This window comes from Varroa destructor, unplaced genomic scaffold (genome assembly GCF_002443255.2).
Source record: "Varroa destructor unplaced genomic scaffold, Vdes_3.0 BEIS01000004.1, whole genome shotgun sequence".
NCBI classification, from domain to species: domain Eukaryota; kingdom Metazoa; phylum Arthropoda; class Arachnida; order Mesostigmata; family Varroidae; genus Varroa; species Varroa destructor.
Window position 1 is genome coordinate 23,131,986 of NW_019211457.1, and position 27,402 is coordinate 23,159,387.

At 41.4% G+C, this 27,402-nt stretch overlaps 2 protein-coding genes across 18 annotated transcripts in view; both read right to left on the reverse strand.

Annotated features, from left to right (window-relative positions):
- Positions 1–27,402, reverse strand: part of LOC111250301 (excitatory amino acid transporter 3-like) — a 152,352-nt gene that overhangs the window by 110,560 nt on the left and 14,390 nt on the right. For 8 of the 17 annotated variants that reach the window (XR_015326325.1, XM_086986969.1, XM_086986970.1 and 5 more), the window contains exon 2: positions 202–529. Coding sequence is in view for 16 of the 17 variants with exons in the window: in XM_086986969.1 (XP_086843095.1) it covers positions 202–529 (328 nt within the window). In the remaining variant the exon portion in view is untranslated. The other 9 variants (XM_086986972.1, XM_086986973.1, XM_086986971.1 and 6 more) reach the window with 9 other exon arrangements.
- Positions 17,871–27,176, reverse strand: LOC111250304 (uncharacterized). The gene is made up of 2 exons (XM_022805330.2): positions 25,629–27,176; positions 17,871–19,552 (listed from the first exon to the last, which is right to left on the reverse strand). The coding sequence occupies exon 2, from the start codon at positions 19,355–19,357 to the stop codon at positions 18,470–18,472; it is 888 nt and encodes a 295-aa protein (XP_022661065.1). The 5' UTR covers positions 19,358–19,552; positions 25,629–27,176; the 3' UTR covers positions 17,871–18,469.

Consider the following 27,402-nt stretch of genomic DNA (forward strand, 5'->3'; position numbering starts at 1 on the left):
CTATCGGTTTAGCTGAATATTGGTCAGTAAGTTGCAAATTAATAGTACTTCGAGTTACATAACATTGGGCCCGAATCCGGCCTGTCCTAAGAATTTCTGAATAAATTACTGTATAATATTAGCCATTGGAAAAAAATAGCAATTTACAACATTATTTTCAGGGAAAGGTAAAAACGAAGTTAATCGACTTGATTTTCCTACCTGCTATAGTAGCAATTGTAAGCCTGTTTTGCCTTAGGAACTTCTGGCACTTCGTGGATGCTTTTCCGTCTGGAGACGGTGCCTCCAGCATTCCTGCATCTGGCGAACTCCGGCCATCGAGGTCGAGCTCTGGGCTCTTCACTGTCCTTACAGCAGGCATCACGCTAGGAAGGTCGTTTTCGCCGAAAGGATTGCTTACGGCAGCCAGATGTGAATCAGTCGGTGGAACGACGGGATGCGCTCTTGGCGAATGCGGTGAAGCGGGCCGACAACCTTCACAGTTTAACTCGGTTTCCCCAGTGCTGCGGTAATATCCACCGCGCATCGACTGGAATTTAACAAACAGGGTCCCGTAAATTTACTAAGCGAACGTATTTATGTAGAGCCATTGAGTATAGAGTCAGAAAGAAGACAAAGCGGATTAAAATCGCTGAATTGCAGTAACGTCATCATAATGTAGAATCTTTGTTTATTTCACTGATTTCACACTCATTTATCTAAGCCAATATTATATATATATATATATATTGAAGCGCCGAATCAGCCCGTTCACTTGTCTCGTTATCATACCTAGACAACCGAACTTAGAGCAAAAAACAATAATGAAATTTAGAGCTAAAAGTAAGAACTTGGAAAATGTACCAAAACACATGTTACTGGATAGTGTATAAGCTCTATAGGATCGGCTTTATTCTACCGATAGAATATATTAGCGTTGTGTAAGGGCTTCCAGGTGTATGGGCACTTTACCTAAAACATACGTTATTGTCAGGAGGTCTAACTTAAACGGGCTAAATAAATGAGGCAATTTTGAACTTCACAGGCAAACTTAACAATTCATTCAATCGTTATTGTTTCAATTACGCGTTCTAATGGTACACAGCAAATAATGCAGCACGCGTGCCTCGGCCATATACAACTAGGTAATGGTTTTTCGTGATTGGTTTACATGTTCGGGAGGTGAATTTAAGTAGTTTAATAGCTTAAGTAGGTAACAATGTTTTATGCGAAAACCAAGAAGTGCCATTATTTTCAACATACATCTGACTATTGCATGTGTCGAGTCTGCGCTACAAAGTTAAAAGTCTTTATAGCTACAGTAAGGGGTTTTGGGGGCTGTTTGCAGCGTACATCTATTTGTTGGTTATATATAAAGAAGAACATTTTAAAAAAGATAGTTTCACCGTGTCATATGTCGCTGTTGAATTATATTGCAAACTCAAACCCTTCTTTCAACAACTGCCATTAGCGGCTACTGCAAAAAATCTGCCATGGCAACAATGAACACAAACAACACCGGCGCACGCATTTGGTCTACGAGGCAAATTTCGGCAGTGAGATCTCGATAGTTTGCCTTCGGACACGCTTACGTGCGATATCACAACCAACCTGCAAATTCTACAAAATAGTGCAGATGAATGAATCCGAATAGATAGGAGGACAGCAAAAAGGCCGAGGCGGGACTGACTGGTGGATTCGTTTCGGTCCTCGCAGACGGCGAAGCCACCATTGATATGACGTGCCCGTATTGCATCGGTACGTAAAATATCACCCAGCTTTATCAGTGCAAACGTTGTTGTGTGCGTCGCACATGAATGAAAAATGTAAACGAGCTAAACACCTCTCTTTTTATAGCTTGTGCACATTTCGGCACATTATCGAGATTTAGGTTCTCCAACGTTAATGGAACTGCGGGAGCATGATCGATTCAAGTTGCCAGTATCTTCGTTTACTCTTTTCGAAACCGTCCCATGTCTGGGATGCATAAAAGTATAGCCATAAGACAACTCATTCAAACCGGTACTTCAGTCCGTTCGGTGCTTCATAGTGGACACACTTCGAAGGGTGTCCAATAAAAGTAGAACACCGACGTTTCTTAGGGAACCCCGTTCTTGCTCTATTGAGGGAACAGATCTCCATTGTATTTAATTAGTATTCAAATATTTTATTTCATCAGTAAGCGGAAAAAAGTGAATAAATACATTGATTTACATGCATTTTCGGGATAACAGTTCTCGCTGTTGAATAATTTCCAAACAGAAAACCTTCGTAGAGCCGTAATACAATGACTGGCGACTGTCTTTTTAGGCTTCTCCGAATAATCGTTAACTTATGAACTTGGATCTTAAAATCGAACCGCAGCCTGTCAAAACATCGGTCATAACATTTACGGCACCTCCATCAATGCCGAGTTGATGATTTTTGGCGGTAATTTTTTTTTTTTGTTAGAGTACATTGTGTTATGTACGAAACTAGCTACGGTTGTGCCGAAAGCATTGTGTGCTCTTTGAGCGTGCGGAAAAGCAACTAAGGGCTATTTCAGTGATTAAAAAAGGATGGGAACAAAAAGCAAGAGGTGTCTCTAAGAGTTGCAACGCATCGCGTGTTTACTAAACTGACCGGATATTCCTATTGATAAACGTTACACCTAGTCTATTTTGGAGCGTGAGATAAAGTTAAACGTTTCAACACGTTACGAAATCAGAAAAATCAATTCATCACAGTACCAAAAGGCAGGTTTGTCTCTCGCTACAAAGCCAAGGAATGATGGTTTGGGTTAAAACAAGCAATTAACAGAATCGTTTACCGTGCAGTTCGGCCAGCCTTCAGTCGGCATTCATTTGTCGAGGCTCGCATATTGTTCGAAGTAATATGAATAGTATGTCTGTATGCAGGGATCGGCTACATAAAAATATTAGACATCCATTTCAGGGTGTACTAATCGTACCGTGAACGTAAAAGTGGGAAATAACACGTCGTGCATTTTCTCCGGCATCAAAAAGCGAGCTGATTTTTTCTTTGTCCACTCTTGGTTTTGATTGTTTCGCAGCCTCCATCTCTGAGGTTTCCCCGGGCACCAGCGCCGAGAAAGATGTGAAATATGCGCGCTCGGCCTTGTAAGCACGACCTTCATCTGTGTCCCTACGACTGACTTGGTCATCTTCTCTCCCTTCTTACATTAGAATGCTTCTTATCCAGGCCTTTTCCTTGCTTCTCACTTGTACTAGTTGTTTAGCATAGATCAACAAATGTAAATTCTTTCTAAGCTCTTCACTTCATTCGGAGGTTACGCTACAAGCAGTTTTATAGCATTTATAGTGAAGTTCTAACGCAGAATAGTGATACCGTGAAAGCTTGAAAGATAGTGAAGTACTATCACGAAATATTTTTATTAAATTGACCTCCCTTGACGTCTACAGGTGGCATCTGCAGCACCGATTTGCTTAATTTCGTATCGATCATTCGGTAGATGTCTAGTTAATTATCAGCTTAATGAAAACACAACTCTCTTCTAAGTAGATATATTCAGAAACACACTTTGTATTACAAGTAGGTTTACTCCAAAGCTAAACCTCCCAAGTATTAGCCTAAGCCATTAAAGACAGTCTTGAAAACTTAAAATTTCAAAACTATTTTTTTTTTTTATTGCTATTCAGTTCTACTGCTAAACCAGTTGCAATGCAGATGTACAATGATCTTGGCAACTTTCATAGGGTTTTATAGAAACTCATGTATATTACTGTTACGGCCTAGTGATGAATAAAATTCGATTGACATTGAACCGCAGGCCGTTGACTTGCGTGTGGTTAGAAGAAAAACCCCTGTTCAAGTCTGACAGACGAAGCTCTATTTGTACGAACCGTTGACTCGGCATCAACTCGGAAAGCTCGCGGTCGAATCTTCAAAGTTTCGTTATTCGAGCACCCCGTGCTTCTAGAAATTTCAAGGACGCGATTGTCGGGTTCGATTTGTCACAGCAATCGGTCCCTTATGACAGGCAGTGAACGGGTTTTTACCATTATACGTACATCGAACTAGAGCCAAGGTGGACATTTCAGTTAATCAGGTAATCCTCAAGGCGTTTGTAACTGTCAAAACATTATTCGAAGTTGGCCTTACCATAAACACAGAATCTCTCCGAAAAACTACTATGAAATAAGTCCAATCAGTCAATATAGCCTCAGTCCTGTAAAAAAAATAGAAGCTCATTGCCAAAACACTAACAATGTTGTGAGCTTTTAGCGTCAAAAATATTGTAGACGCGCACGAACCAAAAATTAGCTCTGTTATCGACGAAAAACAACAATAGCAACAATATAGCAATACATACACACACACACACACACATATATGAAGTTATGTCTAGCTTATTTCATTAATAATAATAACAGTAATAGGAAGGATTTGCAATGCATCTTAATTGTTAAAGGGAAATGCCCTGAGCTTTGGCTGAACGAACGCTGTCAGGCAAAACCTCTTCAAAATTGTCTACGTTACGCTTTTGGCATTGTCGCTTTTTCATTACGTGTCGCCCTACACAAATGCACATTGATCGATCGTGGACCGATTAGACACATCGGAAATGAAGCTATACATCGTTTTCGTGCGTTCTATGTGTATATCTAGTTAATCTAGAATATTCGCATAGGTATCATTGGCAATGAAGCTCTGGATAAATCCAGTTTCCTATTTTGTCAGCAGAGGAGAAAACTACGTCTTGTTTAATTTGGATCCCACGAAGGGGACAACATTCTGCGTACCGCTACTTCTAAAAGGCACTATTGATCTTACTGCACGCCAAGCTATCAAAGCTAGAAGATTGAATCTCGCAATGGAGGGCTAGTTTCGGCATGATAGGTTGTTTTATCTTCGCATCGCAGTTGATATTGCCCGTTGCACGAGAGCGCGCTCCGCTAAGAATATCTGATGAATGTAACGAACGGATAATACGGGAAAAAAAAAACAACTAATATCGAGCCATCGAGTGATCGAGAATTAGATGTCGAAACATTTGATTAAGGTCTGTTCGGACAATGTTTCGAATCACCGCTAATTGTCCGTAAATGGTTTGTAGGCTGTTTTCTGTCAATTATAAGCTAGGACAAACTGGAGACTGAGAGCTGATCTCTCTATTTGGTGGGCGTTTTGATTTAAACAGAAAGCAGTACGGTGCTGCAGAACAGTTATGGCATGATACATTTGAGTGAAGCTTAAACTGACTGCAAAGGTCGTTCAAGTGCGATAGATTGTACAAAAGGAGCAAAAATCTCTAGGGAGCTAACAAAAATGTCTCTCTATGTCTATATGAGACATGTATATGTATTTTATGCGAGAATCAGGCTCCTCGAAGTCCACGTGCTCGGCTTCGTGGTGACACTGGGTACTTGTTTTGAAAGGAACGGTCCTATTACATATCTCAATACTTTTCTATATTAATTAGAGAACCTGATTACAAAAGAGTCACCGATGGCTCAGTAACCAATGAATATTGGCTTTCAATGTGCGGTTCATTTGATTGGGTCAAGAAGAGCAACTCACCATGTGACGTTAAACATTGCAATATTACTATCCATAAGTAGAAGACACTCGAAAGTACAGTTAATTATTACGATCCATTCGACCAAGCAACCACAGAATATACTTTTTGGCTAACTGAAAGTTTCAATCGTTCTCCACGTACTACACACACCTTAATCGAAAAACACACACCTATAACAAAGTTCTTGTAGGCAAAATTCAGGTCAAGACCGTCGCGACATTTATTGTTGGCAACAGCAATGTATTATCTAGAAAGTTATCAACCATTTATATAAGAACACAAACTGCGGTTCGTATCTGACTAACATACATTTCAAAGCTGATAGTTTCTTTTTTAAGCAAGTTCCGCCAAATCTATGATTGGCGTTTGAGTGCGTACAGGCACCCAATTATCAAAACGCTTTACAAACTTTATCTCACTCCGAAAATTTCTATTGCACAAGAACACGTTTGTACACAAAGCTCCCGCCCTGAGACAACGAATGTGAGCTGCGTACGGGCGCGATCTACCAGTCTGACGTTACCTACACGCTGAGAAAATTGTGCCTGCACAAAGTATCTGTGGTGATACGAAGTAAATCGTTTCTCATAAGCCAAAACAGTTTGGCGGTGCGTGCGCGTTTGTCTTCATAGTAACTTCACCGACAACTTAAGTCGTTCAGCTCAACCCGCTCTCGACAGCTCCGCCTGCTACTGCCAATAATAACACTGAGCAGCGCCAAGAGACAGGAGAACGGAGAACGGGCTTAAGACCTGGTCTCAAAAGGAGTCAGGCATCGTTGTCGTCGTTACTAATACTTGCCCTCCTTGCTGAACTCGTTGTGGCACAATTAGTATGATAGCGTCTGTTTTCCCAGATTAACTTCTGAGCTAAATGACAACTGACCTCTGACTTGCTTCTCGTCTACTCCTTAGATTTCATATATGTATTCTATATTCCGCTCGGTCACCAGCCTTCAGGGTCCCTCGATACTACTGATAACGACTATAGCAGCGGCGCTGGCAGTAACGGAGCCAGTGTGGCTTGTGGCGAGTAACAGCGGCGGCAGTATTCGCCGACGCGCGAGGTGGGTGAGGGAACGACTGAGCCGACAATCTACTACTTTAGCGGTCTGTCTCTGCTAGCGGCGCCAGTGGCCGCCGTTGTGGCCGAAGACATCGCTAATGGACGAGCAGCTAAGCCAACGATGGCCAGAAACGGTCGGTCCATCGTAAATTCACAGCAGGAGGTGAGAGGGAAACTGGACATGGCTGGGCCGTAGAACAGATATTGATGTAAGCATGTGCTCCTCAATAGGTTGGTCGTCAGATCGGTGACACTCTCGTTGTCATGCATCGATCCTGAAGTTAAAGCGGTTACCACCTACGTCTCGACTTTTGCTGGGTAAGGCGCATATCTAGCTGCGGTCACTAAGAGGCAGGTCTCCCAACACAGATAGCGCTCGCTTGCATGCTCTGCTAAAATCGAGTTTTCGATTTCAAGCTCAGAAGGATACGACACAGACGAGCGTGAAACCGCTGAACAAGCTTACCCGTTGAAGTGGAATTGCTAGCCGATCGAATGGACATATTGTGCCCTGGGAGCGGGTAGGGGCGTGTGCGCGAATCGAACATGCAGGCGACATCTGGGGCTCTAACGTGATATGTCAAAAATGGCAGCTTGAGTCGTCATACACGTGATTAAGTGGCTGGCACCTGACTGATGTTCGAGTTCCGTGTGGCAATAAGTCGAATGCACTCGATGTGCGCCATTGTCACTGATTGTAATGAGAAACTTTCCGAGTCCTTGGATCTGTATTATTTACGAGCGCCAGCTCGAAGCTAGCACAAGGGATTTCGATTTTTCAAAGGGAGCTCCGAATGCGATTACTGCGCAGACCTCGATACAGACATGTAAATATCAATCGATCACAAGAGTCGGCCTTTAGGGCATGTCTGAGGCTGCACAAAATATACTAGGACACATGCGTATACTTGTTCGAGGCTGTTCAGTTTGATATCTAATTCAATAGTTAGACTGTTGAGGTTGACGCAATGATTAAAGACAGGGGCATAGTCTACTCATAAATCGCGTAGCGGTTTCATCTATATCTCAAACGAGCGCTCTTCGACGAAACGAGCCTTCCTTCATCCATAGCGCGATCGTTTTGAGAGCTATGAAAGTATTTAGTCATTGCCTCCTTTCAGCTGACAAGATCAAATTGTAGGGTGTTGAAAACGTTCACAGATATTTCATCCTACAAATTTCAACTATAGCGACTGTAAGGTCCCGAACCGGCTCTGCTCGGGGGTCAAAGGACAAAGACAGCATCATATTGATCTAATAAGCGCAGTGCTTTGCGCTGAAGATCTTCTTTGTCTTCGTTTAGATTGCCTAATTTTAGTACGACGTGGACACTGCCTGGCTAAGGCAAGCTTTTGATTGCGATAACTGGCAGTCACTTCCAGAACTATCTCGTCTGTTGAATAGGATGAGTAGGGAAACGAGGTTTGACGCTGTGTAAATTTTTGTTCTCTTTTTTGTGAAAAAAACAATAGGTCATTTGAATAATAGTTCATCGTAACCGTGGCTTAAACGTGGTAAAAAGGCTTACTGCCGTAGATTGTCTGCTTTGACGTATCATGCATAACCGAAACGCCAGCCGCCTACCCTTCGCTACCATTGCGAACGCATGCGTTTATTAGAAGTTTACAAGCGACAAAACATAGTATTTTGTTGTGAAACATTTATCGTACTTTTTATTATTTAGAAAAACTGAAAATCAGCCAGGGCTTTTCTGCCGACATTACTCATAGCTTAATATGGGGAAAGTTTAAAAAGACGATCGTCTAGTAAGGTTCGAACCGGATTTTTTCCTGTCTCTGATGGTTCGCCGATCAACGATCGTCATAGATTAACTACCGACCGATATTACAGGTACAACTCAGTCACTCAAGCTATTAATGCTTTATAGTGAAGTCTTAACGTTGTCATAAACGAAAGGGATGTTAAGATGTCTACAGAAAGATAGTGGCTTTCCTATAGGCATCTTATCGTTGATTTCAATACCGATGGGATTATTACGAAATGAGTACCTCTATAAGACGCTTCGACGAAGTCGCACTTAAATACGTAGCTAGTTATTTTTTTTGTCTCGTAATTTTCCACGCGCACAAATTGACGGGAAAGTTTACACACGAACAGCTGGCCGTCCGGCGCCCGCATGACTTACTTTGACGAAGGGCTAGCATCGCGAAGAGGGCTTCTGAAGAACACAATCGATTTCTGTAAATTGCATTGTGTACTATAATATGCCGAGCTCACCGTTAACTGTTCAACGTTAGCTAAATTCAGGAAGCAACTGAAACCCCTCGAGCCTTGAGGTTTAGCCGAAGTGCTAGACCAATGTGCATATAAAAAGTAGTTTTTATATACTTGTTTTCTAAAAGTGGCCCTGGCGTCGTGAGCTGTGTTTCGGTCGTAGGGCAATGGACAGACCTTGATTATTTATGCAGTAGGCGCGACAAAATAAACGGACAGATAGACGAACATCGCACATATATCTAATTGCTATAGATGGTTTCCAAGTTCAAACGAATCGTGCGCAGGCATGTATGCAGGACCAGTTTTGTATTTATCGAAAAATGTCGTTCAACGCGCCGTGATAGGAGTCAGCGTAGTCAGTCAAAGTAGAAAAAAAAAAAGTTTTCGCATAGTCATGATCGGTTCAAAACAAATTGTTATTGGCGTGCATTGCTGTCGAGATTTACCCTTGGATTACTATCACATTCATTGTAAATCAATGGTAATAATAAGAGCATTAGGTACGCATCGCTGGTCACGGCTGATATCACTGTTATAATTATTATGAATATATCTAATTATATAATAACCAGCAGTCGAGGCACAGTTAGCTTTTTACATATTATATATATATATATATATATATATATGTTGTTTTGGCAATCAATTTGTATTACTCGATGTGTATGTGGCAAATATCCATCGCACGCATCGTATTAAATCTGGTTATATGGTGCCATCCTTCAAGCCGCACGTACTTCATACCAATGTAAGTACCACATATGTATGCATGTACTATATGTATAATCGATATAGATATGAACGCTAGTGATAAGGATGACATTTTGATTTGAACGTCGTCGCGAAGGTGTACAACAAGGCCTGCCTTCGTACGATGCTTGCTAGGTAAATGTGTACCTAGGCTATTAATGAAGGCTGTTATTAGTGTTCAATGAAGTTGTTGACTATGCCAGCGCTATTCGCAGACTTCGCTATCTTCACAGGGCGCACTCCGCGTAACCTTACTGGCTCACATGTACTCATCTTTATCACTATTATCATACACTTTTGCCGGTAAATCACCTTGCCGCTCTGTTGGTACTCGCCTTTTCGACGCATTTAAATTGATGCCATGTATGCAGTTGTTTTCCTCCCGGCTTTTTTGTTGACTGGCAGACTTTTGCTAAACGGCAGATGATTACGTTCGCTTACTGCCGTCCTGGTCTGTAACATCGAGACTTAACGTTCATGGGTATAGGCGGCCATGGAGTGCCACAATCGCCATTGAGCTGCCGAGTCACGTATCGAATCGTTTGGCCGCCAGTTATTCTTTTCCGAATAAGGTAACGAGACAAAGAAAAGTTCGCTTTCTTTGATTGGCTTCGTTTACAGAAGAATCAACGACGAATGAAATAAAAATCGCAGTTGCCCTCATGACGCGGTGGCCCTGATAGCAACATGCTGTGTCATGACATCCTCCTCGCCAGGCATTATTATGAGGCCCGTTACATAACCTACAAGGTCTTCCATTACCGCTACCAGCTACTGCAAAGCACAAAGTACTGAAGCTGTTCATCAGCCGTCTCACATATACCTTTCTACATACACTACCGTTCCAGGCTGGCCACGCAGATCGTTATCGATTGGATATCTACTTCTACGGATTTCACTACTGTGAGCAATGACGAACAGAATTTCGCTGAATGGCAGTGCCGTATACATATGTACGTATTACTTTACGGACAGCAACACTGATCTATAAAAGGGTACGGGCGGGCGAGCCGACCGGAGTGAACACAGTAAAAACACAAAAAACGCCGTAAGACTGTCCGGCGATACAACAACATATGGCACAACAAAGTAAAAAATGGCTGCAGCTAGGGCGGGCGTGCTACTACTACAGCAGCAGCGACAGCAACAGTAACAAGAACAGGAACCAAATTTCCACCGTAAGAAATGATCCGATAATAGATAGTATGTAAGCCACTGGACAATATATTTATTGTAAAGTACATGGTGCTACGAAACAAATTATTGGCATTGATGCGCGATAAGTTAGTTCATCATGAACGAAAATAAGAGAGCTAGTTGCGAGTGACGTGCGCTCAATGGAACGCATATAATCTCGAACTTCGAAAAACTTCTATGAGACACAGAGTGCAGGCACGATCTATTATTACAGAGGACAATTATTAACAATATTCCTGGATAATTGGCCAGAAACATCAGTCCTTCAGAGACTGTTCCCTATATGCTAGGTACCTTATTGAATGGAGAACGGGTTTGCCCAACGAACTTTTGTCTCATATCATAACTACAAAATTAAGAGCCATTGGAAATAAGAAAATCTTGTGCTTATATGCTCGATTGAAGTCATGCGTGCTTATCTACTCCACAATCAATCACACACAACCGTACAAGCAATTCAAGCTTAAACCCTTTCGTTCTTTCGCCTTTGTTGTAAGCTTATCTTCTAGGAGTATGTCTTCCCACAACATCAGAATCAGGCAACGTCTGCCTTGCTTGACTTGAATTACCTTGTCTCCCTCGCCGGTCGACTGAAGCCGCGTCCGCTCGTTCTTCTCACCTATGGGCATTTTCATTACCAGCGATGGACAATACAATGTATCCCACAGAGTAATAGAACACAGTATTACACAACGGAGTATACTCGTTCTGTCGATCTATGCCCCTCTTGTAATCACACATGAAATTTTTGAACATTTATTTCGATCACACAACAATAACACGATAACGAAGAGTCCGTGCCATCATAAAATGGTCGTATGGCAGCCTAACTTATTCATGGGGCTTGTTAGCCCCTCGTTTGAATGTTGGCAACAGTCTCTGCACACCACAAAATACTCAAAGTCAAATTCTGGCATTAATCACTTCGTCAGCTACGTCTGCGTTGTCTTCATCTGCAATAATTTCTTCAGAGGGTGTTACAGGGTCACTTGCCTACAATCCATAGAATCACGTACAAGGGCGTATCGATATCACAGATACTCGTGTTCTTAATACCGTTATTCTTAAAGATACCAGTTCAGAGTTTAGCTCAGCTCGACTTAGTACACAGACGAGCACTCAAACGGGTTGTCATTCAGTCACGATCGTTAGTGTTTTTTGTTTTCGTCGCCTGGCCTCCGTGTGGTGACACGTTTTTACGTGCGAGCCACCTGCGATTTCGTACTAACGAAGCAGCAACTTTTTCGCCCAATACCTAAGAGTTTGTCAACATGGAAAAAATAAAAACGAGGTGGATTGACAATGTCACACAGAGTTAATCAGGCCGGTTAGGTATGGTACAAGCATTATTGCGGACCTAAGTTAACATTGAAATTGATAGTTTAGACAAGACTCGAGTTTATTGGTCAAGGGTTGCTGTCAAATAGACCACTTAAGCACCGCTTCAATAACGGTAACTTTTTTGCGCTGTTTCAACGAATCAGCAAGGATCCACAAAACATATACGATGGTTTTTAAATGTTGGCTACCACACAGGGTTTAGCGCGTCCCCGGGTACAATCATATCACAAGCCGTTACTTGCACAACTTTAGCTGATTGTTTAGACGGGGCTGAGGAACTAAACAAGTCCAGCTTTCCACATGCAACAACGCTACCTGGAAAATTCGAGTCGATTAAGGAACCTGTCATGCCTCTCAGCATACTCACTTATTTTACAATGAAAAAGCAAAGCGTGACAAACAACTGAGATTGTTTCTAGCCTTAGTCTCGCTCGAACTAGATGTATATATCTAGCGATCCTATTTGGGCATGATCTTCGTAGAACAGTCTGTAGGGACTTATCACTGACCTTGTTTATTTTCAGGAGTAACAGGCTTGGCTTTAGGTTTTGTTTCACTGGAAATAGAGATAGTAGTTTCATCTCAATAGCTGTTCCAACGTTCGCGATTCAGGCTGTTGAGTTGTAATTTGACTGCTCTCATCACTAAGAGATCGTTATTCCAGATTAGCATGGGAAGGGACTAGCTCTCATAGTAAAAAAGCGAAAAGGTTTTATCAGCCGAGATGGGTGCTGGCAAAAGTTGACCTTTGCTAGTTTAGTTGACATTTAGCAGAGGGTAGTTGTTACGTTAACATGTCGATCGAGCCTGAAGGCCTCTAAGCTTTTACGCTACAAGGAACAGCATAGGACTCAAGCGACACGTTGTCCTGTGTTGCTACTGGCCATAGCATTTACAGCTTGCCAATATTCATTTTATATAAGACGACACGTTTATGCCTAAAAGCTACCCAGGGTTTATTTTGATTAGTGGTGAGGACAATGCAGACTTCTGGACTCTGTTTTCCAATGGCCGCAACCATTTTTGTTTGTCTAGATTTTTTCAATTTGCCAATCGAACGTAGTCAATAATATAGTTTAATTAGGACTGAGATAATTAGGCTATTACCGCTAGTATCAATTAACATACTGATTAATTTATTAGATGTATTTATTTCAGCAGAGTTCTTATTACCAGGTTGGGCCCAGGGCTGGAATTAGAATATTCTGTCTAAAGCTTCTAACTCTGAGCTTTGCAATATGAGTCGACGCCTTTCAGAATATTTAATTAATACATTTTTTGTTATTCCTCAATGTATTACGAAGCATTTCCACATAGTTATGAAAACTATAAGATTTCCTTGTTTCAGCTATAAAACCTTCCAAGAGCCCCACAGCTAAAACAAGCGGCTTGTTTTCTCGTGTTAAAAAATATCGCTATCTAGAAGATTTTTCGGCCAACTGAATTCCGTACAAATTAACAACATCGACCAAAACAAATGTTGAAATCGGGTAGCTGGCCTGTCGGGCCTGAATGGTAACAAGCAACATCACACATGTACAAAACATTTATCCACATTTGCCTGTGGACGAATAGACTCATGCTTTTATCCGTTCATTTCTCAGACATGATTCATGTTAAGCATACATCACGAACCCTCTATCAATGCGCCATCGTTGTTCCGCCAATAAGTGGAAATTAATCTATTTAGGCCGCTTTAGAACTTATTTAAATAAACAATATACATCGAAGACCTGATAAAACCTTGTCATTTTCTAGGACTAGCCACAAAAAATAGCATATTCAACTCAGCGATCATAGATCAAATGCGGAGCCAACAGGGTCTGTAACACCATTACATTCAGGGCTTTTTTTTCAGCATATTATCCTACAGCCGGTCGTTCACGCGCAACCGCAGTGCACTTTCTGATGATAAAAAATACTGCACATAAAATTCTTGATAGTTATTTTTGCCAAAAATAACCCACTGTACTAATGGCTTGATCGCACAACTAGAGCCTGATCAAAGACAATGAATGTAAGCGGTTAGAGGCGATGGAGGGGACGACTATCTAGCTTGGGACAGAGGCTTAATGTACGACATTGTGAATGCGGTTTCATGTGATACCGACTAATATCAATAATAATAAATATCTTGATATAATATATTATATTAACGAACAAGAGAGTCAGCCGAGATACCTAGTGGACGGAGTATCACGATTGAAAACACGTAACGCAAGCGACATCTTTTTTGCTGTCTTTTTCTTTGTACGTCAAATTGAATCGTCAATTGTTGTTACTATGGATCGCTGAAGCACTCGTATTAGTAGTTAAATTTTCGTGACCAAATGCGTATTGAATAGTTGGCCTAATGTGAATGACCTTTGCCACCAGAGAAGGGTCGTCGCCATCACCATCACGAGAGATGATTATGCAAACGGCTGCGTCGTGTGTGAGAACGACGCTTACTCATTTATATCATATGTGGGGTGGGTATATGGGGTGTCTGATTGTAGTTACCCCTAAGCCGGACCTCCAGTTGGAGCAGAAGCAGCCGCAGCAGTAAAAACTAGTTGACTGCTCGTCTAAGCACCCCTTTGCGGTTGTCTTTCAAAAAACGACGGCACTTACGAATGTTGCCGATGGACGTAAGAAAAGAGGCGAACCATCGTTGAACTACACACAGGCGCGCAATTTGCTCTAAAGATCACCCAACGGCTGCACTGTTGGTCATTGATAAATTAGCACCAAAATGCGCAAAAAATGTTATAGATCCGTTGTGTTGAAATCGATCAAGGTTATATACCGTAGTGAAGTAAGTAAATAAAAGCCCCTCGTCAAATTGGATTGCTTGTTAGAGTACATGTTTTAATTTCTCGCAAGGTCCTTATCACAAAAGTCCACTAGTTATACGATATAATAAAATTAGTAAGAACAATTAGGGCTGAATTTGCTATTGTTTTTATCGTGACCCTTATTTTGAAAAATGTTCTTAATATTAAGAATTAATTCTAGCTCCTATCGAAGTGCTCGAAACCAGGCAAGTTTTTTTTCGTCTAAGCCGCCGCCAAAACCTGAAGAGAATTACGGGAAATTAAATCTAGTGAATTGGCCTGTAGAATTTCCAATTGAACATCAAGCCACTAAGCGGGATGAAAGATCCCTATAATCTATACGCCAGTTGTTATATCCAAATGGAATCGGGATGTCAGCTTCCTAGAATCAATGAGTTCCTCCGCTGGCTAGGTCACGACTAAAATGTGTCTCGTTGTAGGTTTCATGATCTAGGTACCCCCGTAATGATTGAAGCTAAAATGTATCACTGCTTTTTTGATAATGGACAGCGGTCAATAACAGACCAGATAAAAGTAAACTGGATAAATGTTGCAGGCTTACTAGCTATTTTGTCAAATGCATCAAATGTATCCTTAAATTAGGCTAGGCTACAGAATGTACAGCACCATATTAGACAGGCAACCTAATCCTTACTCCCAAACACTCCTATCAATGGCTCAAGCTGATGTTAAGAAAAATTCAGTTCAGTTGGAGTATATCGTCGAAAGATCAAGGCCACCCAAACGAAACATTCATTGAGAACAAAACATGCCATAAGAGTTAACTCGTCTCTGAGCGGTATTCTATGGAGTAGGGCCCCTCTTAGAACGGCGGGACGAGCTTTACTTCGCTTAGAAAATTCGTTTTCGTTCTGTGCTCATGAGCTACTTATAAGCACACGCAATGTTATCGTGTAAACGATGGGTTCTAGAGGCGGCTGTCCTAATGTATTAACATGGGAGAAGCGACGCAAAGCCCGCAGCGAGGACCGGATGAGTGTTCCCGAAGCAAGAATATGATCAAAAGACAAATACATACGTAGCGCAGCTAAGGATAACCAAGAGGTCAGCATCATCATTGAATATATAAATGAATATTAACGGCCGTTCGTTAGATCACAAGCAATTAGGACTTGATAAAGAAATCCGAATTTACCTTCATAGGCCTCACGTCCCAATAATCTATTGGGATAGATTCAGCCAGAGCTAAAAGGCAATCAAAAGCTCTACAGGGCGTTTTTTGGGGCAAATGAACAACATACACGATACATGCTTGATCGCATTATATAATCCCTATGATACTTTTTGTTTCAGTGAGTCTACAAGCCAGATAAGCTGCAGCTAGCTAAAATGAAAGTACAATAGACTGAGATAAGCTTTTTTTTTTTACTATACTGTATATGAAATAGAATACATTCATATCTGCATATGTTATATATTACTTCAGAAGTTCGGAGTTATCAGGGCAGATAATGACCGCATCAGGTGAAGCGTGCGATGCCTTACATTGCAGCCGTAGCACATCTAGCAGGTAAGCTTAAAGCATAATCTTGGTCTTGGACGCTTACATATATGAAGAGTCGTCCGTTGATGTGCCGGCAGCAGTTATATTAGTGTCAGTAATAGTAAATCGGGTTCAAATATATATAACATGCATCATAAACGACAGGATACATCATAATTGATAAGCATAATTGAAAATTGGCGTTACCCCATTAAGGTATGGATTGTCGGATAGTAATTGGCAATTGAGAGAACAACTTTGTTTTTGTGTTGATTTTAATAACATTATTATGATTTTACAAACAAATATGATTTATTACAGAGAGATATACGCATTATCAAGCTCTCAAATCGATTCTAGCCATGAACATGAATTTACAAACCACATTGATTTCTATTTCTTGGCTTTCTTTTTCAACTTTGCTTATCCTTTAGTCTCTTATACGCTAAACGATTTCCATAAAAATAGCGTCTACTCTTTTACTGTTTACGTGGAATCGACGTTGTTCTGTTTTTAGGTATATCAACATTCGGTCACCTATTAGATTCAAACGGCAAGCTTCTTAGCTCGCAAATGCTCCCTGTGTTCTATGCGAAAAACTATTGACAGATCGATATTTTTGTTAAATAAAATTGTACCGCTTAAACTAGTCTTATTCGCTGATCCATGCGGTCGCCTTGAAGGAACTTCTAAGTTTTAGTTAAGCTATCACATCCATTTTGTCCTGTATTGTTTATATTTGGTTACCTGAAAATTAATTTGTATTACAATATATTATTATAACCTTAATAATGACATAATATAATAACCTTAATAAATTTAGGTAGTAATTGTTTCAAGCGCATAACAGTAACACAGAGATGTCTCATTCTTACAAGACAATACATTGTAAGCCGTCCCTCGGCCATTAGAGTAAGCGATTTATACCTTAAGCACTGAATCTAAGCAGGATTTCAATAGAAAAACCACCTTCAAGTAGGAATAGAAAAGTTATACTTATGAATGGCATATTCAGTGCCGAAGCTATCTGAATGATAATATTTACTAAACATTTTAACGCGTTTATCATCTGCGCAATTCAAACTGCCAGGTAGGCTAAGCCTATCGTACCACGAGGCTCATCAGTGATCACTTAAAGCATTACTATGGTACTCGGCTTTCTTCCCACTATCGGTTTTGTCATAACGTCAGGCTAAGCTTTCTAATAGTGTTTCCGATTTTTTTTTTAATACCAACGTGTAAACGTAAACAGGTCGACTGGCATTCTATATTATTATTACTATTGGTAGATAACTATGTTTCATACCCAATTTGAGGGTCTACCTTTACGAATTCGATCACATATGCTGTTTGATTCTAACAGGCTTACTTATAAGTTCGATTGTTATTGAAGTACACTGCCCTTTCGAAACGAGGTTTATCTTTAACGACCACGACGTTTATCTTTGTAAACATACACATGACATTTATTTACACTGTACATTTAGAGCACCTATGTTCATCATTATTAACACAATAGAAGCGTGTTTGTTTTTCGGTTGTGTGCATGTCATGTATCTATATATAAATGTCATATACATTAGTGGTTCTATTCTATACAGAGTTTTATGTGCTACAGGACTTCTCTCAGCCTCCTGCTTCGATGCACGCGGGATCGCCTAACGTTTATGGCAGAAGCTTCCATTCGGAAAAGTAGTAGCAGTAATTATCCTTCCAATAATCGCATCCGCTCACTTATGTTCATAATACGTAGACAGAGGTACTCGCGCTACTAGCTGTTGATCTACAATTCCAGCAAGGGCTACGCTCATATCTAAGAAGTAGGCAAGTCATTAACTCTTACCTGACTACATTGTATCATAATAGCGTACTATAGCGTAGCGAATAGCGTTCGAGCTACAGATCAACCTAGTAGATCTAGAATGTTAGCTCACTGACAGCGTCTAGTAGTAACAGTCTCGTTGAGATGATGATATTTCTAATGCGCATTTAACACTGCCATTGGCGTTGTGGCTGAGAGACTTCGATGGTAATCTTTTACCATCCTCCGCCATTTCCACCTCCTCCGGATTGCCAACCGGCTCCTCCATTCCCGCCTCCTCCAGCTTGCCAACCTGCTCCTCCATTCCCGGCTGCACCGGCCTGCCATCCACCGCCATTTCCGCTACCTCCAGCTTGCCATCCGCCTCCACCATTGCCTCCGTTACCTCCGGCTTGCCATCCGCCGCCGCCACCATTCCCTCCGTGGCCTCCGTGGCCTCCGTGACCTGCACTGCCTCCTGCGCTCTTAATGATGATAATCTTTGACTGGCCACCGCCTCCATGACCGCCGCTACCTGCGCTGCGTGATAAGACCTGACCACCGGCATTAGTAGTTGTGATTTTATGGACCGACTTAATCACCTGGGTTGGTCCGGAGATCGTGTAAGTGGCGCCACTGCTTTCGCCACCATGGCCTCCGTGGCCACTCAGGCTACTGGCACCAAGCATACGGGCGAGACCTACGGCCGATAAGGCCGCGTTGTCCTCGTCCTGGCCAGCATTACTGGTACGCGGCTCGATTACTCCAGCGCCACTAAAGTAACCGTCACCTCCATGGTCACCACTGCCTCCGAAGCCACCCTCGTGGCCACCGCCTCCAAAGCCACCTCCACCGCCGCCACCCCCAAGAAAACCGCCATGAGCCACGGCGGTAGCAAAGGCCAACACGATGAATGCCTTCATTTGGCTAACACTGGCTATTCCTTTGTATGGGAAAGCGTCTATCGATGTTTTGAGAACTTGTTGACCTTCTGTATATGGAGGTCGGTTTGAGCGCACAGTTGTGGAAGGGACTTGAGGTATTCGGTGTTCTGACTCGGGGGGCCAAAGGGTTTTATAGCGGCAGGGATTCTTCTTCTTCGTCGTCGTCGTCGTCGTAGACATTTGTGGGCGATGGTTGTGGCGTCACCCCCCGCTTTGCTACCATCGCCACGAGCGCCGATGCCACTAGCAGCAGCATCACAACGATCGCAGTGCAGAAAAATGGGAAAGGAGGAGGAAAAACGAGCAGATCCTCGAGACAAGGGGATCTAGTGGCGTCACATCAACAACAGACGGGGGCAGAAGTCGGCAGAACAACTAACAAAAACAGCAACATTACTATATAAACGAAAACAATGACACAACCAGCAACAACAACAACGTCTGGACAACTGCGCTATCCACATCGCCATTGTAACGTCCGCCTGAACATTTGTTCGACCGTCGCATCATAGGACGACCCCCCAACCCACGTAGTCCTTCGATCACGTACAAAGCGCGACTACCAATTATGACAGCGGCAGCGACAACACCAAGATCAGCAACAGTAAATCTGATAACGTCAACACTGTTGCCGCCGCTGATGGCCTGCAGTGATAGAGGCTCATACAGCATCAATTTTCGCCAGACGGATTTAGCCTCACCGTACCTATTGGTGCTTAGCGATAAAACCGATTGTGATTTGTCGACGATCCGATGCCATGAATGCTACTCGGTATTCGCAACAGATGACGACGGCTGTGGGGATAGAGGCAGCCAGGAGCGTAGCAGTGGACAAGGTGAACTGGCACCAACATTCCCCGTAGCTTTTATGCTTCAAGTTCATCATCACTATATCGAGCCAACTATCCCGCCCCTGAACCCCTGACTGGCTGACTGTGGCCGTTGATCACTCCTTTGTATTCGGATTGTAAGTACTACAGTGTGCGCGGAGAAGACTCCGTGTGGCGTGATCTAGTCTGAACGGAATTCCCCGTTCAGTTTTGGCCGTTCAGGCGGTAGGCAAGCCAATGTCAGGAATCATTTTACGTCATCAGCTCGCTACTGGGTGCGCATCTGGTAATTGCATCAGCAGAATAAGCCGTAAAAGTTATAGTAGTAATGGCCACTTACCGGAGACCGCCTGTTTGATCCACCCTACCCTACGCGATTTTAGCTCAGCCGCTTTCCTTTTTTATCTGATTGAAATTTCTTCTATTTACATGTGTTAGCAAATTCGTGTACTTCTTCTGTCGCTACATCGAATACAACTGAGCAGCCGTTCTTTAGTGAAAACTTATTGTGGACGTTACACAGACTAGTCACTAGAGGATCCTATTTTGGTCCCTATCCGTGCCCTGATCCAGCAGCTCTTGACGTGATAGCGCCATTCACTACTGATCGTGCTGACATCGTCCCTCTGGCGTTGTAACATCGCTCAAGTATCCAAATGTTCCGAATAGTTCCAGACCCCGAACTCTCAACTTATTGCCACGTTAAATATCACTTTTACCACTTACCCCACAAAAAACGCAAGAAAAGTCGACGGCGAACGAAAACGTCCCAGCAAGCCAGACGCTGATGCTTAACAGCGTAAGAAGACACAGTCTAACCAAGACAAGGTTACAGACTACTCATTTAAGTGGCGAATTATAACAAAAGACCTAAAGGAATCTATTTATTACACTGCCGACATTGTGGCTGTATAGCTGCTTATATATATAGTGTATTATATTTATATATCAATTGACAGAATGCAGATGGTACGTCCTGACCTAGCAGTCTAAGATTTACTGTACAGGTTACCTAGCAGATAAGCGCAACTGACCGTTTCACTTTTTACAGTTCCTACGCAATGCATGCTACACACTAAATGTAAAGCATATATATATACATATATATATATGTTCGGTAGGTCACAGAATCTAGAATCTGCAAACCTTGAGCAAAGAGTAAAAGGAAAGACAGGAGTACAATTCAAATTATATATATATATATATGTAGCTGCTGATACGATCGTATTTAAGTGACCCTACTTGCATAAGTCTTACGTGGTCGTTTGCAACGTGAACAAACGGTGAGGAAACTTTGCCCTCCCTTTTAGCTGATCAATGATAGAAAGAGGTATATGCATGACAACAAAATTATGTGTATATTTATATAGTTTATTATTTAATAGTACCAATATTTATTATTACTAACACAGACAAATGCTATTTAGATACTACAGTAAATCTAAATAATCTATGGAACACTAAATCTATCCGTTAGTATAACACTACGAAAACCTCGCTATTCACGTATCGGCTATGCTTATGTATATGCTCTTCGAGGGGAAGTTATATACGTTTTAAAGGGACGACTAACTCTATCAATGGACTGAATATAAAAAAAAACTCGCTCCCCTAAAAGAGTCGTCAATACTACAATCCGTTCAAGTTATCCCTCTGGCGACATAATAGTCTGGCACGGATAGGATTATCAGAATATTTACGAATAATACCTTAATGTAAGTCAGTCATTACCCCTATTTTACTACCTCTAAAGGATACGTTAAATTACAACCGAGATGTCTAGCGCAATCTCGGGATCCGATGTCGACTAAACGGCGACTCATTAGGACTTCTACCTGCTACACAACACATTTATTCATCTATCTATAGATCGCCGATTCGTTCTGTATTTGTCGCTATCTAACCACAACTCAAATATTGGCCATCGTCTCTTCTTACGATCTTGTTTACGGAATACCCCTTTTTTTCTTGCTCTTGAAATTCTAAGCACTGTATTATATAAATAGTAAAAAAATCCGTATACTTGACTTGCTAATATATATCCTGGCCTGTCAAAAAAGTATTGATCGTTTTTAAGTTGAAATCGAATCGACTACCTTTCTTTTTTCATGTTTTCACCAATGTGGTGTCTGATTAAAAAAAAATAGTAAATAAGTAACCTTTGGCTCCCTTCCCCTTTGCGTCCTCTTATTAACCTAAATCAACACCACTGAGGCATATGATAGTCTGATGGGGCAAAACCTGGGCTACACGGTGGATGCATTGAAAATTAACATACAATTTCTCTCAATTTTTGCCAGGTTGCTAAAAATACGTATGGCCCTCCATTGCCGTGGCGGAAAACGTTTGTTCGGTTAAATTTTTTCAATAGCTTCTTATAATCTCAGCAGTACTTGACAGAAGAGGTTCGAAACAATCGTTTTGCTAGGCGGTGGCGGTGGCAGCAGCAGCATGTAATGCGCGATTTCTTCCTAATCGCACCGAACACATAACATCACCTCGTGCGACATTACTCTGGGCTTTGTCACAGATTTTGTAGTATATTTTTTTTCACTGACTATTATTGTCGTCTGTGATTTATTTCTCATTAGCCGTTGTCAATCGCTCTAGAAATCGTTGCGTGTCTGTAGAATTCGATGGACGGAAATCGCAGACGATCGAGCGAGCTTTTTTCTGAAAATTCGTATGGCTTTCAAGCATCGAGCTTTTATTTGCAGTCGGCCACCTTTAAATGGCTTAAAGCTATTTGATAACTGATGTTTCGCTTCAATAATTGGTCAACATTTTCCATAATTGGTCAGCCCTTGCGAAGGGCATCCTTCACGTCGAAACTTCCAAGGTGACGACGACAAAGCCATTTTTAAACCGTTCCTTCCAATAATGCATCTTAAGCATGAACAGCCCAATTTTTATGGGCACGGGCACAATTCATCGCTTTATCGTTATAACTTACAAAATAATGCATATTTTTGCAAAAAAAAGTTTCACTATCGGACTCTGAATCGAGCCATTCCAACGATTCTAGCAGATCTACTCGAATCTGAGCTTTTAAATGGTAACAACACTGATCCAACCCGACTCAGCTATATGTCTATTATGTTAAATTTGCGGGTTGAAACGATGACATTAAGACAAAGCGCTCTGAATATTTCTGCGATTTGTTTAAGAAGTTCGACTAATAAGCAGTTGCAGCAACTACTGGCAATTTCCGTGAGCACAAGCAAAAACATGTGGAACGGACTAAAGTTAGTGTATTGTTCTCCCTTCACTGACCCGTACAGGTTCCTCTGGGGTGAATAAGGGGCCGCAAATAATACGGCAATCATGTTACATTAATCAAATGTCTATTGCTTTCTTTTGTCCGGTAATTAATGATCGACCCACAAGGATCTACAGGGAAAGATCTACAGGCCAATGATATTCAGACTGGTAAAATATAACTAGGTCAAATGGAAGTATTATGCCCCGGAAGACTGTACAGTTTCGGATTGGTTTTTCGGCTATTTAAGCTTCTAAAGCTTTAAAGACGTATTCTTGTTTTTATGTAATCTTAAATGTGACGAGCTAATATTGGAACTCTATTAGGAAAACGTTCAGGCCTGGTCAATTCCGGGTCAGTACGCCATATTGCTCTGTCAGGAAATACCAATGAGAATAATTACAGTTCATCGGTTTGGTCAAAATTTTCTGTTTGACACACTTCGACATGTGTATTCGATAATAATCGACGCATAAAAATTAAATACGGCATTATCTTGTAGCGCTCACTAGTATCAAAGCCACTGAAGATAACGGCATAGTAAACAAATCGGACAAAAATGCGGTACGAAGTAAGATGACTGTTATAAAATATAGCCATTGAGTACAAAATTAACGTAAAACGTTCAACACGCGAGATTGTCCTGTTTTGTTCGATAATTTAATTCGACACTCAATTTCGCTCTAGTGGAACGCTGAGACGTTAAAATTGCTTGATTCCAGGTATTCGTTTTGGTGAAAACCTGCTTCAGTATGGTCATCGTATTTCAGAACTATGCTTCTGTTTTTCCCAATGCATTGCGCGGTGATAATGATGATCTGGCCAAAATTCAATGTAACGTACAACAAAAGTACAACTCGTACGTATTCCTCAACGGTAAGCTATATTACAATAACGTACGGTAATCAATCTACGAGAGTGTGTTCGCTTCTAAAATGCTATAGCGCGAACCAAATCCAAAGCGCTCATGTCTTGTATTGCTTGGCATACGGTGCGGCATGTATAATACAGTATCTGACAAGCCAATGAAAACAGAGGACAAGCGTTGTACAGGCGAAATTGGTGGGTCCAAGAAGTGACTGCAACAACATTAGCCGTGAGTGAGTAAATACCATAAGGACGTATGTTTATAGGTCAAGTCAAAGAGCACAGAACAAAAGAACAGAGGAACAAAAGAAAAACATGTTGACGAGAGTCTTCGGCGTGATTCTTAGCCCGGTCAAGACAAATGGCACCCCGGAAGAACGAGTTAGCACATAGTTCGTGTACTAGTGGATACATCCATCGCTTTTTAAATAGTCTTTCTGTAACTGCTGCAACAAAATGACAACTCTACAAACGACCATCAAAAATAGCGCTTGCTGAGTACGTATCGTGCACTTCAATACGTAGGTATGCTAAAGCCAGTAGGCGTAGGAATATGTTCAAAGGGTGAATCGGTATTTAGTGCGCGAAAATCCTATTTACTATCTTATAATTAGCAAGATTAACATTTGTTAATGTGTTCCATTATGTTTATATGTCGTCTTCGAATGAGGCTCATAGTAGGGTAATGACGAACGGCTTTTAAATTATTCTAGGACATTATGACACTGTTCATAAACATTTCGCCAACTCGTTCGGAGTATATTCATGACATGACGCTATGTTATCCTAAAAATGTCTGCTTTGTCATAGATGAATGAACGATAAACCGCTTAACCGGTTTTCCTTCCAAGAACTCATCGCTGCTTGAGGGAATCCGTAGGATTTCTACCGATCGGTGCTGTTTAAAGATAAAAAACATGATTGACTTCTGAAATAAAAGCCGATTACGTAACGACCCACCTCTTCTTAGTGGTAGATAAATAATCTGATACATCTGATAGCAATAATTCAAGTAACCTTCATTCTGTAATTCTAATTGACTTCAGTGTCAAACGTATTTAACTACAGCTACTCTATGTGATTTGCTGATTATCGAACAATCAGAAAGGGCTTAAATAAGCATCTCGTAGCTCGTGAAATTGCCATTGAAAGCTTCAGCGGGGTTATTTTATACAATAATCGACATTAAGATCGACGGCAATGACAAATTCGCTGTTAACCCATACGAATGAAAACTTAGTCAAGAAAACAAACCTTCAGCTTTTGAATATGATATTTAATTTTTTTTTTGCTGCTTTTGGTATGACTAAACATCAACAGAAAAATAACGACACTGTGCTGTTTTGACAAGCTCTTTCTCCCGCTGCGAAGAGATCGCCAATCAATTGTATGTGAGAAGACGAAAAGCTTTGCGTCTATCAGGGTCCGAAGAATAAATCATTGTGCCATCATAAAAACTCCATAATATGGCCGCACGATAGATAATGACCTCTACCTTTCTCGGTGGGATAATGTCAGGTGTATTACGCTTGCCTCAGCTGGTCGCCATGAACGGCCGGCAATGCGAAACTTGAGTGGAACTTAAATAAGTTGACAGCTGCGGTATAACGGTGCTCAACGTTGGCTATAAGTCAGTCAAGCAGTTATTATACGGCTTTGCTGCGGTAGTTCTCCTGGCTATCATGGAACAGTCTATATGGCTGGGACGGCTTCGTAGAACTCCGGCATGTAGCAAGATTTTCTGCCCGTTTGCTGTGCTCGCTTCGTCTAGTGTCAATCAGCGAGTTAGTGACTTGACTACTTATTCGAGCTGTTCGTTCAAATCAAAGAAGCGGCCAGTCAAAGATGTGATGGACGCAGGCAAACAAAGTAGAAATTGTGACGAAATGATGATGATGGCGCTTACGATGATACGCAACATATCTCGACTTTTGTGATTCCACGGCGGTACTTAGGGCGTGGGTCAACTAAACGAGCTCAATCCTCAATGCGTCCTGTGCTTTAATTAGGTTAATAAGAAATACCTATTCGAGCAGATAGCGCCTCAGATCTTGAACGTGCGGGCTATTTAATTTGGGAGTTCTAGATTTCTGCTGAAGTATCTAGCAATACATCAATATGCAAGACAGGTTTTCTGCGTAAGTTATAGGTAAACAATTCGCGTTATGTTCACAAATGTTAGTTACATTAAATGACGTAAGAATTAAAATTGTTGAATACTGAGCAGGGAATGACGAAAACAGGTGTCAAGGATACGAGCTTCACTGCGCTCTTGCTTACAACGGCAAAGATTTGAAAAAAGACACACAGTTCTTCTTAAGGTACGTTTTTGTTCTTTTCTAGTTTGTTAAGGTAATTTCGAAATTTAAAACAACGCAACTATGACTTCGCTTGAAATCTCAATACTAAAAGTAGTGCAAGCTTTTCTATAGGTTCGCTTGATTTGAGTTGCTTTGTCTGATAAAAAGTTTGACTCATTGCTGTTTCGAAAAGCTTCATTTCTAAGTTATCCTTCGTGTAAACTGTTCCAATTTATTCCGAAACTAATTGGGCTTACAGCTGCGAATTAATCTAAAAACATAAAACTGTAACAGAACTGCCGAGAAAATCATAGAAAACTGACGGACTCTCAATTGGAACCAATTAAGTTATAATGCGTGCACTTCTTTCTTCGCCTCTGTAGTCATCGTATATCTTATATGTAATATAAAATATAATAATAGATTAAAAAGATATAAATGGTTATGCGATAGAAACAGGTAAATAAAAAGAACGCTCTCTAATTACAGGTCTTCCACTTAAGCTTACCTATTGAAGCCTGGACGCATTGTGGATTGAGCTCGTATAATAGACCTACGCTCTATGTACATAAACGTCGAGATGTATCATCATTAGCATCATGATCACCATTTGCTGCCAAAATACGTTATTATAACTGTCACTTTCTACGAGAAATGGTTTTGGACATTTTACAAAGTTGCGTGAACTATGCCGGTTGCGTTAGAGGTAGCAACTAGATCCTGTTAAACATAATCATGCGCTTGTTATTGTAGTCGCTGTTTTTCTCGTCGTTCGTAGATGCTGCTGGTCGTGCTCATACGTCGTACAGCCAAACTAACTGAGGTAACTCATGCAAGCATATGTACGATCCTTTGTGACATCACCAGCCCGCAGGCGTCATCAAATTGAGTTACGTGGAAGGTCGGTCACATCGTCAGTCATCAACTTGCACAACAACAACATCAATAACAAAAGCTAAATCAGCAGAG

Bases quoted from the DNA above. Each gene is read 5' to 3' on its own strand.
- LOC111250304 (XM_022805330.2), bottom strand. From the start codon at position 19,357: ATGTCTACGACGACGACGACGACGAAGAAGAAGAATCCCTGCCGCTAT.